Raw genomic sequence first — 19,026 nt, forward strand, 5'->3', positions numbered from 1 at the left:
GATTAAGGAATTGGAATATCCTTGCCTTATCCTATTATTTCTGTAAAAGAGAGTTTTGCTAAGAATAGTCTTTTAATCTGCTGTCATAACAGCTTCTTTGCCAAACTGTAGTATTACGCAGTTTTCTTCTGATGGAGCCATTCTGGTTTATGATTTGTGTGGCAAAACTGACCTGCAAGAGACAGTTGGCAAAGTGTTGCTTCATGTATTGTGATAATAGGATTCAGCATGGAGCCATCTGTAGGGAAGCTTCATGTGACATTACACTGAAGAAGCTGTAGAGACCCAGTCATATGAAACGTAGTGCAGCAGAGTGAGAATTTCTTTTGTAGATGTAGCTCTATTCATTCTGGTAACGTTTGCTCTAGAAAAATGGTACCGACTACATTTTTTATGATTAAAGAAACATTTCAGGAGTATGAAAAATAAAAAAATAAAAGCTTGAGAAGAAAGGTGGGGTGAGAATCTTCAGGGTTACAAGTGCTGGGCTGTGTAATATTGGGTATTGCAGACTATCTGCCTCTTCATTTACATCCGCATGGCATGCGAATTTAAAACCTATTTTAAAGAGGAAGGAAGATATTTATCTTAAAAAATCTCTGCTGTTGTGTAATCACTTCTTTAAAAAATGTTTAAGAATAGAGAAAAACTCTGCAGTGCAAATACATCTCACTGTGTGACCTCCTCAGTTGATCTATGCAATGTATTCCTGTCCCAACACAAAGTACAAAAACCTGGAAAACTTGCTGTACAAAATACTGTATAGTTGCAAAGTGTTGCAATAAATGAAATTTATAGATGTGGTGCTTAGGGACATGGTTTAGTGGTAGACTTGGCAGTGCAAGGTTAACGGTTGGACTTGATGATCCTGGAGGTCTTTTCCAACCTAAGTGATTCTGATTCTAAATTAGAAGTGATTTATAACTTAGGGAGGATATGTATGTTAAATAAGTGTTATTGGCACAGAGGAACACTTTGCAGGGAGAACAGCTGTGTTTACTTGCTGCTCGTGTTACAGGAACTGACTTGACCATGAGAAGTGCTGGAAGGTTGTATGTGCTGCTTTCCTATTTGTTGCCGACTTGGATATCAGAGGTTGACTTGAGTATCACTAAGCCTTAGATGAAATCTGGGTAAACCTCAAACTATCCAATTCTTAGTACAGTTTTCAGGATGTTTTAAATGCTTATGTTGGTGACTCTCTGTAGAATTTGCTTTGTTTTCAGAATATGTGCATTTTAATTCATACACCAGAAACCAGGAAATCTGGATAGTACCAAGTGTCTGATACGCACAGATGATGAGGAAGTGTCAGGTTTCATCTCCCCTGCCACATCCCAGCAGACTTCCTTGCTTCCTTAGAGGAGGGGAAGGCGGCAGAAGGAACAGCAGATAAACAAGCGGAAACGTTCACGTTTCGTGGAGTTGATAGCATGTGTTCACTTACCCTTCTTTGTTTCCTTGTCTTCAGACTATTGGAAGAGCATCTATCTGCTTGGCACACTGGGTAGTTAATTTCTTCTGATAATATTGCACCCCTGTTTCCCACAAGGGGTGTTTGCTAGCTCATTCTCAGTTGCAGTGTTTTTTAAAAGCTAGGTTATTAAACAGGAAATTTCACGACATGAGGGTACTGGCCTCTGACCATGCAGCTGTCTGTAGGTCTCAATTTCACTAGATAAAACAATGCCTTAACTCTTCATGAGTGACTATCATAGTATTTTTTTAGTTGGAGGCCTGTGGCTTATAGACTGATAATATGTGACTATTTTAGAGAAACTGAGACACGAGATTGGGAAGGTGGATTGGATGAAAGCCTCTTAATCGGATCTTTATTGATAAAAAGCAGTAAATATCTATTTTGAAAAGGGAAAAAGTCACTGAAATACTGAAGTGTCATTTGTAATTAATTTAATGTGTTTGTGCATTTATTATTTGATCCTTCATTTTCCTGCTTATGCAATGTGTTTGGTGTATTTATGTATCTGAAATAAAGTCAGTTGTCAACTCAATTTGATTGAATTTTAAACACAACAAATGTTTTAGAAGCAGTACAAATAATATTGATTCCCTAATTTGGGCTATTTTGTAAGAGACGTTTCATAATATGAGAATCCTCTTTAGAAGTGCGCTTAGCAGTTTACAATTGATTTTTGTAGAGAGGGCACTCAAATATTGTGGATGCAGATACAGCATTTGAAGTTTGTGCTGCTGACCCCCACCCAGAAGTAGTGTTTTTTCAAACCACTTTAGAAAATGTTGCTATTTGATATTTGGTTTGCATAAATGTAGGCTTTGAGCTTCTGAGGAAAATGGGATGTGAAGTGGTCATGTTGGCCTCGTCTGTGCTCCGCAGGGAGCTGTGTGTGAAATCGCTGCTGGAGCCTGCTGGGTCTGTCCGTGCCAGCTGGCCAAACAGCGCTAGGAAATGGTTCAGCTGGAGCAGTGTTTAACAACAGGAATTGTTTTTGCAGCTTCCTACATGTTTGGATGTGTTCTTACACTATGTATTTCTAGACAAATTTCAGTATCTCTATATTCTGTTAGTTAGTCGTCATTTTATTGCCGCCAACCACAGATTTTTTCCTTACCATTAAAGGACCTCTAAAATGGTAGTTACTTCTGCCATTATTTCAGAAAGTTTGAAGTTACTTGAAATACAGACATAGAAAAGCTAACAATTGCCTAATACAAAAATCACTGAGTGCGGCTCGCTTTCTCCAACTTCAGGTTTTACCCATTTCCGGTTCAGCCGTTAACATTTTGGCACTAATGAGTGCAATCTGGGACTGAGGTGATCTCTGTTTCTGGCTACCTGGTACTTGAACATAATTTGATGCAAGGAATTCAAGTAGTGGTGCATAAAACATAAAGTTTGAAATGAACTATTCAAGCTGTGTCATGTACCCCTGGTTTTATTATTAACCTTTTATCACGGTTTGTGAAACATTTGGGGTGAGGTTCCCAAAATTCATCTAATTTTGGCTTAGATGTGATGGCATGGATTGGATATGTGTGATGGACACAACACTAGGGAAGAAGCCAGCTTCACGTCCCTGCCTGCGTGACTATCCTGGCCCCTCAGCGCCAGGGCCTAGCTCCTGTGACACCTCAGGGCTCCCCAGCCTCTGTGGCAGTGCTCAGGAGGGACAAGGAACAGTGCTGGGAGGCAAAGCTCAAGGGGCTGTCTTTGCCAGCAGCAGCTGCTGGAGAGCTCTGCTTGGGAAATACGTCCCTCTTCCCTGAAGAAAGGCCTGTCTGGTGGCCAGTAGTGGCTCTCCTCTCCCTTCCTGCAGCAGACCAGGGAGCTCTGGAGCGCTGGTGGTTGGATTCAGTCAAGGCTGCGCGCCTGCACTGCTGGCACAGGCCCTGCCATGGAAGCCGTTCACTAACGGCTAGAAAAAGGAGCAAATCAGTTTAATTATTATTTAATTATCAAAAATGAAACGCATTTACCATCATTTACGTTTTTAGAGCTCTAAGTGAGACGTGGTTTCTTTGTGTGAGGGTGAAGTGCATGGTCTGGAGTGTGAGAGGGTTGAAGGAACTGCCTCAGCTGTGAGGAAGCGCAGGAAAGCCTCTGCTGGACGATGCAGGCAAGGCAGGTTGGCCCTGAAGCTGGACTTAACAGAGTATAGGATACAAATATTTTTGAGGTGGAAAAGGAAATATGGAACAGATATCATGTACTTTTATGTCTGTGGAGAAAAATGGGGGAATAGAGAGCAGAAGCAACCCAGAGTCCGGAGAGATGTATGCGTTTTGAAAAGGAGGCCTGATTTTGAGAGAGTACCTGATCTGAACACTGAAGTGACCACATGTATTTAAGTCTGTTCATACATAAAATTGGTTAGTTTTCTCCATTTTCAATTCCTGCACTCGGTCACTACTAATCTGGGACACAAAGCACCTGGAGATTCTTGGGATTTTTTATATTACATCTGTAGATGGTGGTTGTAGGAAAGCTCCCCGTATGCGGAGGTGATAGGATTACTTGTCTGTTCAAAACAGAACTAGGATCTGAGGGAGACATCTCTTCTGGGGACTAAAATCAGATTATCAATCTTGTTTTGTGAGTGGCTCTTTCAAAAAGTGGTAGGTCCTTGGGATGTTCTTTTTTTGGTGATCTGTTGATCTTTTTTGTCAAAGGGAAAGGCTTTGCTTAGAGCCTCTTATGGTGCTCACATCCTTCCCAAATACAAATTTTGTATTTTATAGCAAAGCCAGCGCTTGTTCTAATTTTAACGGTTCCTTTATAACCTTTCTTATATTCCTTACTTTTCTATAGATGAGATATGGGGTTGCTGTGCAGGTTTGAATTGAAATTTGGTATGGAGTGCTAGTGCTGCTGTGTGAACCTGTACTGTTTAGGTGGTAACCAGCTAACTGGGGCTCCAAGGGGTTTTTGTAATGCAGAACTAAGTTCAGTTTGTTGCAATTGCATTCAGTTAGGTGATCATCTTGTGGAAACTGTAATAAGGTTTGTACTAGCTAAGAAGAGGCTGCTAGAAAAAGGGGCAGTTTGTTTCCCTGCACATCCTCACATTCTTGTTAGATTCTTCAGATTACAGGTATAATAATCAGATGAGATGACAGAAATATACGAAGAAAACAAGCAGAAAAAAACTACTAGAAAAAGCTATCATGTCACAGGGGCAGTGTGAGGTTACAGCCACTGTATGAACTTGTAAACTGCAACATTATATCACTGGAAAGATTGCATCCGTAGTAATGGTTTTCATGCCTTGTTAATTTAGAACACTGCATAGTTCTTTAACATAAAATGTACCAAGAATAGAGCTAGTTCAACAAAGAGGGGTCTAAGTCTTCACAAGATCTGCCAGTCTGGCAATGATGTTTGCTGAACCACTGAGGTAATTCATTGGTGTAAGCACCCCGTATTAAAGTCTCTTAAGTTTCATTTTGCTATTGCATGCTCAATAGTTTTTTCTTTGTGTTAAAGCCACATTTATTTTTCTTGCAAAACCTGTCATTTTCTTTTCCGGAATTATTATCCTTAGTGGAGAAAGATACCTATTTGTTGTTAAGTATTCAACAGGCTCCTGGAAATCAGAAAAAATTGGCTTTGAATTCTCTTTAGAAATTAGGAAACCAAACCAGTCCTACACTTAAAAAAAATAAATCAAATCTCTTGTCTTTGGGCAAACTGAAGTGACTTCTTCTCTGTTTGAACTTGAATGCAGTAGGCAAGTCTAAAAGTGCTCTTGTTACAATTATGCACGTTTCCCCTGCCTCAGTACTTTTGCTCTGGATGACCAATGAGATCTGGTGTCTATCTTTGCTTTACTGAAGATGTAACTAATTAAATTTGACTTTCTGATGGCCAAAAGATCTGGTAAAGTAAAATTTTGTGGTAAGAAATGCACCTGCACTGCATTTCTGACCTATGGTACGTAAGAATAACTCCCATATATATATGGTTGTGTTTAATAGTTGCCTGTAAAAGGTAGCTTCAGAGATCAAGGTGGAGACTCGAAATTTTGTGATATGGCACTCTTCCTGTGAGTGGCAGAAGCTAAAAAGATGACTTTATAATGCAGATTTACATTAGATTTAAGTATAACACTTCCATATCAGTTATGCACAGTCTAGGGACCTCATTAAACATGTGTCAACATTAGGAGTAGTTTAGAGAGTCGTGTGGAAGTTGTTCAAGTTAAAACCATCTGATATGTGAAGACATAATTTGAAAGCTATGCAGAATTTTAAGAAAATTAATCCTTTAGCCAATAATGGGAATATTTCATTTAGAGTAAGCTTTAGATCTTTCAGAATTTCTTCAGCATTTGTAATGGTCTAGTGATATCTTACTGCAGTGTTCACCCAGCTAATGTTAACTCCCTTTTCCAAATCCCTTGTCTGTATTATCATTTAACAGAGCTTGAAGTACTGCGGAGTATAGCTGTTGGTTTCAAGGGCAGTATGAAAAAAGAAAATGTCCTTAAAACCCTGGTTACTTATGTGAATAAATAAGTGAGTTTTGAAGTTACCTTTAAGAAACAGAATGCTTTTGTTCTTTCGTTTTCTAAATTTGACCATTTGAAGCATTTGTTTTATTAACTCTCCGGAAACCAGGCTCCATTTACAGTACCCCATTTAGCAGATGTCCAGAAGCCTTTAAATGCGGCAGCTGAAAATTAGACAAGCATGCACAAACACAGGATGCATACAAATTAGCTATGTGTGAACTGTATTTTCACAAAGAAATTAAATAAACTTAGTTAGTGCAAGAGCTTGACATACACTGTGCATTTGTTTTGCTTTCAGTAGCAATCTAGCATATACTTGAAATACTGTTGGCTTTCATGATATATTTCTCTAGGTCAACCGTAGATTCCTACAGAATTTTTCATTTCTGTGGTGTTAGATCCCTTTATTTTAATTGGAATTTTCTAAATGAAGTTATTGAATTATCACTGATACCTAGCATATGTTATTATGATGATAATTTATGTAATTGTTTTATTTTAGAATTGCCTTTTACCAGTTCCGCATTTCTAACTGTCGTGATCTTCATTCTGTCACCCTACATATGTGATCAGCTTCTGAAGTAATCTGCCTCCCTAATTGTAAATCAGTTTTTCCCAGGATGCCCCCATCTTCAGTATGGGGATCACTGTCTTAACTGGTTTTTGTGTTGTACTTAAGATACGTCTTGCCCCACGGACTGGGGGACAAGATGAGTTTCCTAATTTTCCTCTAAGTCCATTCATGGTTGCTCTTAGCAAAGGATTGCTCAGAAAACATGAATGTGAAAAGTGAAAACAGTCTGATTCCAGGCAAAACTTGTAACTAATGATGGTTGTTCTTTTCTATGATTTTTCTCATTTCAGGTATTTTATTATATTTCAAGGTATTAGGGTATGAAAATATCCTTTCAGCCATACTCCTTCACCACAGCAGGAACCAAATGAATGCGCACAGTTCCTTTCATAATAGGATACTGAGAATAAGGCATTGTGTGCTGTAGCCTGTGCAGCCAAATGCAGCAAGGGATGAATCCTGAATTTTCATTTTGTGTTGTCTAGCAAAGGTATAAAATGGGAATTAACAAGCAGTCTTAGAGACTTAGCTGTACAGAGCGTACAGCTGTACATCTCCACTCTTTAAACTGACAATATTAAGTCTATTTATTTGTCCCTAGTAGAAAAATTATCTCTTGGGTTCCATTTCCCTGTCTCAGAGGAAGCAACATCTCTAAAATGTATGCTTTTTGTCAGTTTATAAGGCAACCTTTGAAGCTTTCCTGTTAGCTGTTACTATCTGTGCTGAGAGAAAAGTGCAGAAGAGGTCATAAAATATTTCATGCTCTTACATAAACTGAGAGATTCTTTCTTCCATAAAACCTGTTCCATTTCTTTTCCTCTATATGCCTGGAACGCATGTATTCAGGTCACTGCGTGATGGAAGTCTATTATACATGTGTTATTTTTAAAGTGATGTCTGATTAAAAAAGCAAGAGTTGGCATCTAGTTGACAGGAAGGCTAGCAAGTATGATAGCCAAGAAAATATTATTTGATGATGGTGTGGCACTGAATTGAAACACTCAGATGTCTAGTTGAAAGCACACAGTCTTCAAATTAAATTCTAATTGCAGATATATAAACTTGCTGCAGTTAACTCAGGGATACAGATAACCAAAATGTTACATCACTCAAATCCAGCCTTAACAACTGGATAATAGGCCCAGGTCTGATAACCTTGTTGGTACCATGAGCTCCGCGTAGCCATAAACCTCAGTTGAGCCGCAGCTGATGCCAGCTCTGCTTTGAACACATAAATTTAATTTACAGTGTGGAAGTGTGCTGTGCAGAGTTAGCACTGCTACGCTGGAGGCCCCTTTATAGCAGTGCCCTGTGGTATATAGATCGTAGCTTTAAAAAGCATCAAATAAAGTGGGGCCTGGCATGAGCATCGTGTCCTCTCTCTCCGCCTTCTAAAAAAGAAGCCAATTTATGTGTTCTCATAGGCAGATCTATTGAATGTGCTCCTATGTTTATATAATTTTGCATTGTGGGATTTTGTTTATATCTAAGTCCCTCTGGCCATTATTAAGGTTTTTAATGCACCTGCAGTGAGACTTTTTAAGCAAAAGCCGTGGGAGCATAGGATTACCTCTCTTTCCCACCCCACCCTTCCGTCCCCAAATCCTCTGGTTGTCTATGTCAGACAAACATTTGGGCTGTACTGGAAATACATTTTAATATACACTGTCCATATGCTGTTCTGTGTCCTGACTAATAAATGGAATGCTTTCTGTCTGACACATGAAGTTTGATATCAGTATTCAAATACAGCAGTATATGTTATATTAAAGAGATCTTTAAGTCAGCAAGTATATATAGAACAGTGGTTGAGAAATGCCAAGGTACATGCCTTTCTTTAAACAGAAGTAAATGGCAGAAGTTTGTATATTCACATATAAACATTGCTGTACATGCTTTCTTTTATTCTGACATGCTTTCTTTTATTCTGACGTCTTACTGCTGTTTTCAATATGCTTCAATTAAAGCTGAGTGAAGAACTTCGGTTAATCTTGATTGTCAGTATTACTCATTTGTGGGGGAGGAGGAGAATGGGGTGTCAATGAAACGTTTTTATAAATGTCCATACTTCTTAAAGTTAGCCATAATATTTACTTTCATAGGCTTATGCTACTTGTCTTTTAAAATTTTTTAAGTTGCTATGTGTCTCTTAAGTTTTGAAAGAGTTACAAGTTCAGTGGGTCCAAGTGTTTTAACACTGTCATGCCTTTACAACTTAAGCTTCATCAGGCTGCGTAACAGAAGCAATGAGCAGAAATCGTTGACCATCTTCAGTCTCCTGCAAGAAGCATGAATTCTAGTATCTGCTAGGGGAATCAAACAAATGACTATGCACAGTCTTGAGGGTCCTCCATGGGACTTTTCCTGTATGGGCATAGTGTTATTTCTATTTCCAGCTTTTTTTGTTGTGCTTTCTTGAGTAAATGCTACCTACGGTAATCTGAATAGTTAAGAAGTTAATATATCAAAACACATCCTGTAATGTCTTAGAGTTCAGCTTTGGAATATCCTTACCTTGAGTAATTTTGGGCTGCCACATAATGAAATTGGCTGATGCAAGATATATTGAAGGAAAAGCACAATAGCTGATGTGTGAGATGAAATTGAAGTGTTTTGCAGGATTCTTTCCCTGCTGACAGTGATAGCATTCTGGCAAGTTCACAGTTAATAGGACAAATGTATTATTAGTTCCCTCATTAATAATAGAAATCTGGAATCTGCATCCTGCCTTTCTTCCCATATGTGCTTCTGTAAAATTGCTAGAAAGTGGAACAAAATGTCAAATTTCAGGCAGGCAAGCTTATCTGATATAGCTTAATCATGTTTTAATGAAAGATGGTGCAGGGATGCATTGTGTAAGAATCTTGAAAGTCTGCCAGTTTCTGCATTTAGACTCACTTTAATATTTTAAGACTAAAACTTTTTGTGCTGTGGATCTTTGAAGCTAGACTTCATAAGACTAGTCACCAGTAAATTAGTGGATGGGAAAGACTGAAGACTTTTGGCTTTGTTCTTGGAGGTGTATTTGCAGAGCTGGGCAGTACCAGGCGCTTCCTGAGGTTGCCTTCTGTGCGAGGTGAGTGGGCAGGGGGCACAAAGGAGTCTGAGCTGAGGGGGAGCCAAGCACAGAGTAAAAGTAAGTTTGCTTACGAAACTTAAGGCTTAAATTCTCCATGGTTGATGGACAGAGCTGTAGAAGTTACGAGACTTGGAGGTGGGGAGCACAGAGGAGCTGGATGTCAGGGCTGATTCAGGCTGAGGAAGCTGTAAAGGCCGGATGAAATGGAGGGAAAGCATATGTATGTTCTGAAACTTCTGCTGTCTGTGCTGATCTGAGTGCTTCCCAGTTACCTCCAAGGGACTTATTTACATCCCCTGGTAGCACCATACAACAGGTGTAAAAAAATGGCTTTTGTGAGAGTTGACTCCATTTCTTCTCAGGTCAAGTAAGTCAATTTTATGCTAGAAACACATGCATTTAAACTGAAGTAATAGACACAGCAGAGGCCGATAATTTTTGATGTAGAGTGCAAAGGGTTGCAAAAGAGGGCATGATAACTGAGATGCAAGTGTAGATGCTCCTTCTCCTTCACTTCTGGGTACCTCTCCCGCCTTCCTCATTTAATCCCTCTTCTCTCTTGCTGTCACGGTTCTATCAATATCATTTTTCTATCTTATCTGCAGATCTGGGGCACTTTAATTCTCTCTCTGCTTCAGTCAACATAAGCCTGCACTATAACCTTGTGAAGTTTTGGGGAATAAACTTCCTGCAAAGTAGGAAAAGAAGCCACTGCTATGATTGTGATTGCAAGTGCTCGAGCATATGGTTAGCTACCTGAAAATTTTTTCAGGCTTGTTACTAGGTTAACTGGGCAACAGGCTAATGCATGTGTTCAGCTAAACTGTTTGGTGTCTTCATCCTTCTCGTGTTTTCAACTGCGCTGACTGTGTATACTCCAGTGAGTAATGGGTTAGAGTAAACAGCAGGATCTTACTCCAAAGTAGACTTTTTTTTTTTCTTTGCTGCACTTTGGGTTACAAGTTACTACATGTATTAGAATTTAAAAATCTAACAGTAACTTGAAATGTGGCTCCAGAGCTGCTGTATGCAGTTGCATTTTGAAATGTAAAAAATGCCTTATTATATCTAGTAGAGTATTTGTTTTCTTCCGTGCTTTGACGGCTTTTGCTTGTGCATGGCATCCTGACTTGAAGTTTCTCAGGAATTCTTTAGATTTTTTATTCAGGAAGCAATCCCTTCCCTGAAATAGGGCTTTACTGAAAGTGCAGAACGTGTTTGGTTGGCTTTGCTGTGTAAGAGCAGGGCTGTTTGGTTTTACTCACTGCCTCTTGTAAATAGGTCCTGTAAAAGCAGCAGTCTCAACTGCAAAACCCTTCTCCTCAGTCTTGCTCTCAGGCCATTTTCTAGGTCCTGGAAACACTGCCAAGTAGTGGTCTGAGAAACATTTGAACTTCATAGGCTGGTGGTATATGGGCCAAGGTAGCAGTGGAGTGTTTGAGGCGTGGTCCGGATAGATTAGGTCCCTTACAAAATAAATACCCAGAGCTGTTGTAGTTTTTCGTCAGTCAGTATAAGGGTAAGGTACATTTTAGGTTGTTTATGTTCTTCAGATGAGATGTATGGCTCTTTATTTAACAACAATTTAAAGACCACAGTTGCAGAGGAAGCCTATGAAGCCCTAACATGACAGTGCTTTTCTAGAAGTTTGTGCCTTTTCCCATACATTTCTTACTTTGTTCTTTACTGTTTTTTCATTGTTTTTGTTTGTTTGTTTGTTTTTGTTTTTTACATTTCAAGTTTTAAGTGTTGTGACTGACATCGGTTGATTTTTTTTTCAGCAGAGTAGAGACACATTTAATTATATCTGAGTGCCACCGAATTATGCCCCTAAAACATCTTATTTTTTTTAAGTAAACCATTAAAATTACACCATTAACAACAGTTTATAATTTGTGTGGAATTAAGATAATTATGTAATAATTCTTGGTACTAGAAAGTTTAGCAGTTGGTTATTGTGTTTTTTTTTTTTAACTGTAAGTCTCAAATGCCCTGAATGATAATAGTGTATCTACAATATTCTGCATTAGGAATATACATTGGAATTTTTTCTCTTTTAAAAGTTTTTAAGTAGCTACTTAAACACATTTTTAAATATTTGAATTTGTATGTTATCCATCAGTAAAGTCAGTGTCTTAGATGTTTCTTTATTTAGGCAGGACAGTGAAAATAAATTTTGGCTTTAACTGATTTGAAACTTCGGGAGTAAAAATGTCTTGTACGTACTCTGGGACTTGAAAACCTTCTTTAGGTTCTCTCTGGTTTTCTCTGTAGGTATGGGAAGGCAGATGAAGGAGGAAACAGTTGTTTGAGAGACGTGAGCTTTCTGTTCCTCATGTGCAGCAGAGAGGGGAAATGGCAAAACCAAAGACTAAAGAATTGAAATTAAACCTAGACTGAGTGAGATGGCAGACTGGCACCTGGTTTGCTTGTGCATGCTGTAGTCCTGGCTGGAGTCGTCTATTAGCCAAATGTTTTGGCAAATATGGGCAGAAGCTATGATAATCTGTTCCTGCCCATGGCAGGGGTGTTGGAATTAGATGATCTTTCAGGTCCTTTCCAACCCAAACCATTCTGTGGTTCTACGATTCTAGAAAAATATTCCTAGTGCTTTCTCTCTGGCCAGGAGGTAGAGTCCCTGTATTCCCTGGCAGCTTTGCTCTGGGAGAAAGCTGTAGGGTTCAGGGGGTAGTGATGAGAGCTTAAAGCTTCCAGGTGTCCTCCTGTATGTGGCACAGGCATTAGATAAAGCAAAAGAGATAATTACATACAAAAACTTCGCACAAACTGCTTTTTTTAGGACTAGCATAGTTATTGTAATAGTCCAGAATGCAGGCTTGTCAATTAGGAAGCATATATTTAGCGTATGAATGATTATTTTTGCTTTTATCTCTGGAGCAGAGAAGGATAGACTAATGGGCTGTAGGCATTATCTAGGTGGCTGCGATGCTAATGTGTTCAGAAAGGAGTGAAAACATTGCTACGGAAACAGTGCACACTTTTTTTTTTAACCTCAGTAAGAATAAACAAGGATTCCTTTTATATGCTGCTATATGCTAAAACACTGCTTGTAATTATAAAATCGTTAGTAAACGCAAGTTTCCCAGTGCATACTGGTGAGCATATTGATTGAACATGTAGCAAATGGCAAAGCTTTAAGGCAGTGAAATTTGCTTGGTTATAGTACCATGTACCGTATACATGCAAAATCTGTTAATATAAAGGAATTATTTTCTAAGAGAATGATGTACCTCAAGGTTCTTTCTTAACCTGTACTCGGTTTGTTTGACCCTTTGATCCTGTGAAGTTTACCAAGTTGGAATTAAACTGCACACCTGGCTTTGACTACTCTAAATATTGACATGTAAATGGTAAGTTGTCAACATTCATCTGAAAACTCCAAATGGAAAGGAACAGCCCTTTCTGCATTCATTTTAGAGGAATTATCCAAAGTGAAGTATTAAACTTTCATTATCTTGATGCTGATACCAAATAGCAGAGCTCTACCAAGCTGTTCCAGCTAATCCTACATTTTTTCAATGTTGCTGCATCTTAATACAGTTTCAGTGGATAAACTCAATGTTTTGGGGTTTTTTGTTTTATTTTGTTTTCTCAGCTGACAAAGAACAGATGTAAGATCATATGAAGGACTGTCTTTATTCCTTGTTTTCTGATTTTCAGAAATTTGCCTGGCTGATTTCATACCTTCCAGAACAGATTTTCTCCCTTCGTTTTTTGTCATTATATATCTATTGGGCATCTTTGTTCCAAAGCTTTGGGAATGTGTGAGTGCATCTGTGAAGAAAGTGCTGAGAAAGTGTCAGAGTCTGAAGAAGCAGTAATAAAAGGGATAGGGAAGTAAGAGGTGGGGATGGCGTTGTATGTTGCTAAGAAATTAGGCCTTTTAGCTCCTTGGAGTAAACCACCATCATTCCCATAAACCTAGTCCTCACACTCTGAAGTCCCAGCTTGCATCCATCTTTTCTTGTCCCTAGCAGCAGTTCCTGTCCAAATAAGCTTCCCCTATCAACTGGAGAAGGAAGCCTTTAACAATACGTGCTAATGCACTGATGCAAACTGCTTTGGTATTTCATTAAGGTTTTGTGACTGAGACTCAGCTTTTAACAGTATTTAGGAAAAAGGGCTTATTTCATGGACTTTTTTTTTTTTTGAGATAGCTATTAAGGTAGTGTATTTTTAATTTATAGTATGTTAAATAGTTAAAACGTGTCCTTTTTTGGAATTTCGAAGTGTTTTTATTGCACCTACATATCTGAAATGAATGTAGATTAGCCAGTTGAAAGAGGAATTCAGCAAGCTTTGAAATTCTGAAGGCATTAGCCTTGTAGAACCTTTGTGATTATCTGTGAAGGCCATATATGTGCTATCGGCATTTTCAAAGCTTGTTTAAAATGTAACAAATGTATAGTATAATGATGTGTGGAAGCAAAGAATCTGTCACTGTTTGGGGCTGATAAATAATGATAATGGGAAAATGTTGCATAAGTTAATAACAAAGGAAGACAGCATGCTATTGTTCTTGAAGAAATGAATAAACTTCTTGGAGTCAAACAAGAATTTGTACTACTAGACATCTGTTACAACTCAACTCACAACCCATGTAAAGAGAAAACTAAACGAATACAGCTAACATCGAAGAAGCAGGAAGTGATACAGTAAAAGCAATTGTGCAATTTTAATATTTTATCCTATGGACATGTGCATTAAGATGTTGTTTATTTTAATTCAAGGGATTTTTTGTGTGAAACATACGTCCTTTTTTCCTACTCTTGTTCTCTCTTCCCCTGATTATTACTTTGTTTCGTAGAAGCTTGTATGAGAGGTCTCTGACAAGGCCAGTTTTCCTTTTCTGTCCTTGATTAACTGTATGTGTTTCCACATCAGTGACAGGTGCTCCTGGCAGTTGAGACCAAGAATGTGTTCATGATTTTAATGTCTGGAAGATGTCTTGATAGTCTGTCACTCTTGTTGCATGAGTCATATAACATTTTAGGTTGGAAGGGACCTCTTGAGGGCACCTGGTCCAAACCCTGCTCATTTGCAGCATGTTTGTGAAAAGGCATGGCAGCACTCGTAGAGCTCTGTGGATGACACAGTCTAATTTTTGATTTTCTGTTCACTGGCATCTTAGATTTTTGCTACCAATCATTCGATTTTGTTTTTCTTTTATTTTTTCCCATCTAGGTTCCCATTTTAGGAACATACCTAAAAATAATTTTTTTTCAAGCATGTGGCTTCTCATTCCAACAGACATTAAAAACAGCGTAGGTTTGCATATGGGCCGTTTTTGAGAAGCATCTTCTGCATGTTATAAGGAATTTTTCCTTTTGTCAGATTACATACAGTTATAAGATATTAGTTTTTCAAATTTTATTTCTTTACAGGCCAGAAACGAAATTTGGATGAAGCAATCTAACTAAGTTGCCGTCATGAGCAGAAGCAAGCGCGACAACAATTTCTACAGTGTTGAAATTGGAGATTCTACGTTCACTGTGTTGAAACGGTATCAAAACTTGAAACCAATAGGATCAGGAGCACAGGGGATAGTATGGTAAGGTTTCTTTAAGGTGTAAATGTACTTTTAGTTTACCTTAATAGAATTTTCAGTGTCTTAACAGCTGTACGTTACGCGAAAACAGCATTAGTAAGCATTAGCTGTTTTTCCTCAACAATGGCTTTTGCTCTTGCTTTTTGACCTATGTCCCTTCTTGCTTCAGAACTGATGCCCTTCTGTGCAAATCAGTCAGCTGTGCTGAGTCCCATAAATTAATGGGGTAAAACCTGGATAAAGAAACTAATCCTAATCCTAAGCCACACTGTTTACTTACAGTGAAATAAAAGCCAGAAATACTCTCTGTATAATATTCGATGCTTCTAAATGCTTTTACTTCTCAAAATGATTTGTTAGGGGCCTGTTTCACTTAGTTTTATAATCTATCTAGTCTCTGGTACTAATTAACGAGCACTTGTGATGCAGGCTTTCAGGGTAATATATAAATATCCGGTGAAGTTCAGGAACATTGAACATTTGACTTGACAGTGTAAATTGTTGAATGAGAGCTCTGGACTGAAGAGTGTCCGACTGACTGAATATTGGTGACAACTAGCTGCTTTAGGCACTGTTTCCTGTGCAGCAAAATTACCCCAAAGGTAAATGTTGGTTTAAGATTCTTGAGACTTTTTTTGAACGATCAAGGATAAGGTATAGATAGCATAGCAATTTGCAGACTTGCCGATTTATTGTAACTTTAAGATAGTAACTAGTGACATAAAAATATAGAAAAAATGTCAAGGAAGAGGATAGGAAAAAGCATAATCCTCTCAAACAGTTTTCCCTTGATCTTGTCCTCATCAGTGTTTAGAGAATGTATGGTACGTTTGTTTTTAATTCATATTTGTGTTTTAGCTGGCATAGCAATAAAGCAGTGTTCTCAGTGGAAATGAAAACTTGAAGGCCACTAACCTAGAAAGAGCTGTTTTTGAAGTGCTAACTTCTCACAGTAAGATTATTTGGTCTATAAGTAGCAGCAGCAGAAATAATAATCTGAATTTTGTACATGTGTGTATTAATATAATGAGGCAGATTTTTGGCTGGAGTCTGTTTAGTTGCTACAGAAAAGATGGCAAAAGCTTTAGATGTTACCACTTCTCTTCTGATTCCCAGTCATATGTTACCTCCTGTTTTCCAAATTTACTGCCCTTCCCAGAGCTGAGATTCAAAAACTGACCATGTAATTACTCTAGCATCATTCTGTAATTACTGCTAGTGGTAAATGAAGCTGTTTTAGTTAAACCACTCTGATCAGCCTGAAGCAGACTGGAGCACTCATGTGGTTAAATCTTGCCCATGTGTCAAGGAGATGGGGTGTAATTCTTGTGATTTGTTTTTGTTTTAACTGACCGAACTTGATTTGGAGGAATATGAAGGAGATGGCCTAAAGTCTCAACCATATCTAACAGTGAAACAGACTCTAAAGCTGCTACAGCTATGTATTGAGGATGCAGAAGTTTGGCATTCTTTCCTGATCACCTCTTTGCTTCTCTTTTATAAGATATTCCTTATCTTGGGGGTAGATGGGGGAAATTCAAGGTAGTGGAAAATGTAAACCAAAGAAAGTTATCAGTATGTGTTTTTGCCTTTTCTTCTTTTTTTTTCCCTATCAATTAGAGGTTTATGTGATAAAAATATCATTCAAGCCTACACACTATACAGACAACATATTTTTAGTTGTATTCAGTAAAAGCTGACCATTTACTGGTGGATGTTCTTCATTAGGTTTGTACACTGTTCTTGATAAGAGACAATAAAATGGTATTTTCCCTGCTGAAGCTTTTTTAGTAGCTGACAAATATTTCCTGAGTCTGCACAGTAGTCAGCTGCTGTATTACATCTTACAGGAAACAAAATCCCTGCCTTCCTGTCGTGGAAATGTGATATATATGGGAGTTGTCCCCGGTAACAATCTTCGTCAGTTAAACAGCCTGTGTTACTGAATCATATGGCAGTCTTGGCATTTGTCTGCAAACAAAATTTTATTTTTCCTTTTTATCAAGTACAAGCCAGTGACATCAAGATGTTAAGGCCTTCCTAGCATTTTTTTTTTGTTTGCCTTATCTTGACATCAATACTCTCATTGTCATGAGGATATTAAACAGCTGCATACTGCATAATAAATGTCAGCACAGGACCTACTTTTCCTCTCTCCGTCTTCCTACCTTTCAGTGTGAAGATTATACATAAAAGTGATGTGGTTTTTTTTGCGTTCGAAATGTTTTCAATCTTATTTAGGCAGTCTGTTCTCCAGTGCCAATGAGTGGCAAGAACTCAATACCTTTAGTCAGATATTCTAGGAAGCAGAAATCCTGCATTTTTTTTTGTGGAGATTGTCTTGTGTTAGGAGTATGAAGCAGGGAAAACCTTTCTAAATCTTGAATTTCTCAGCATACAAGAGCACCTTGTTGTAGCACGCCCTGAATCTGAATGATACTGGAAGTTTGGTATATCTGCAGACATGGTAAATGGTATCTGGAAAAGGTGAGAACTGCCACAACTAAAGGAACTTGACACTGAGATGTTATTTTTAATTACAGTGCAGCTTATGATGCCATCCTTGAAAGAAATGTTGCAATCAAGAAGCTAAGCCGACCATTTCAGAACCAAACCCATGCTAAAAGAGCCTACAGAGAGCTTGTTCTTATGAAGTGCGTTAATCACAAAAATGTAAGTGGAGTGTCCTGCTTTAAATGTTAAAGACTTAACTAGAAGGTTATTCTTTGTAAAGATGACTCAGAGGATGGCATTGTTTGTAGATTTTAGTGGTTTTCGGAGCATGGTTGTTTCTTCATGAAAAGTACAAAAGGATCTTTCAGAAGAGTTGGTGCAGGCTGGTGTTAATACCTGCACAGTTTTAAATTCCCTCTTCAAACTCAGGAAGGGAGGCAGTGTTACATTGCTACTTTTTACAGACAGCTGTTTCTGCTGCTAAACAAGTAGGAGGAGACAGCCAGCAATAGATTTTGGTTTTATTTTTTTGTGGTGCATGAACAAGTTAGGAATCTGGGTTGTGACAGCAGGAACTTTCTGATGTTTGCGAAGCTGTGGAATAGAGCAGATTACAAACATGGGGAGAGAATAAGTGACAAAATTATCAGAGCTGGACTACAGAAGGCTGGTATTGATCATTTTTTTCCTTCAGAGGCAGTTGTATGTCATCTTCCTCACCTTCCCTCTTAATCCCCCTTCAGCTAGTTAAATTCCCCCTGGCCTTTAGGCAAGGAGCGAGTCATAGAGGATTTACTCTTTTAGCTACTTGAGAAAATTTTGTATTTGTTTTTTAAGACATGCGTGGTTTATAAGTGGATTCTCTGAAGGAAGTTCTACCCAATAGCATGATTTATATGATCATCAGCTATTGCAAGCCTGCATGACTCCTGATGAGTAGTATCTTGGCCTGTTACTGCATATCCCATCCATTCTTAGCAACTGGAAAAATGTCATAAAACAGCTTCAGTGATCTGTTTTTTTCTCTGGATGAATTTGTTGCTTCACCTGTGCATATGGCAAAGCGATATCTGTTTGGTAGTATTTGTCAGTATTTCATTTTATTTTTCCTCCTACATAATAATAATCTTAATCAGTTCTCTTCAAACTTAAAGTAGGGAGCAAAAGAAGACTTACTGACTTGAGGTTTTAAGCTCTGGAGATCATCTTGTTAGTGCACACAACATATCTTTAGATTATGTGATTTGCGGAGGAAAAATACTTCTGATAAAATCATTAGCATCTATTTCAGTGTGTTAGTCCTGGTTGAGCCACTGAGCATCTGGAGCTTCAATGAATAAATACCAGGAGGATTGCA

General features: G+C 38.3%; 1 protein-coding gene across 7 annotated transcripts in view; it reads left to right on the plus strand.

Annotated features, from left to right (window-relative positions):
• The window catches only part of MAPK8 (mitogen-activated protein kinase 8), a 250,390-nt gene that overhangs the window by 212,453 nt on the left and 18,911 nt on the right, over positions 1-19,026 (plus strand). For 6 of the 7 annotated variants that reach the window (XM_083843392.1, XM_083843393.1, XM_083843396.1 and 3 more), the window contains 2 exons: positions 15,052-15,218; positions 17,759-17,888. In XM_083843392.1, the coding sequence (XP_083699518.1) occupies positions 15,097-15,218; positions 17,759-17,888 (252 nt within the window). In that variant the 5' untranslated portion in view covers positions 15,052-15,096. Of the gene's footprint in view, positions 1-15,051; positions 15,219-15,644; positions 15,818-17,758; positions 17,889-19,026 lie in introns of those variants that run through there. The other variant, XM_083843397.1, reaches the window with a different exon arrangement.

The sequence above is a fragment of the Anser anser genome, assembly GCF_964211835.1.
Source record: "Anser anser genome assembly, chromosome: 7".
Lineage (NCBI taxonomy): Eukaryota > Metazoa > Chordata > Aves > Anseriformes > Anatidae > Anser > Anser anser.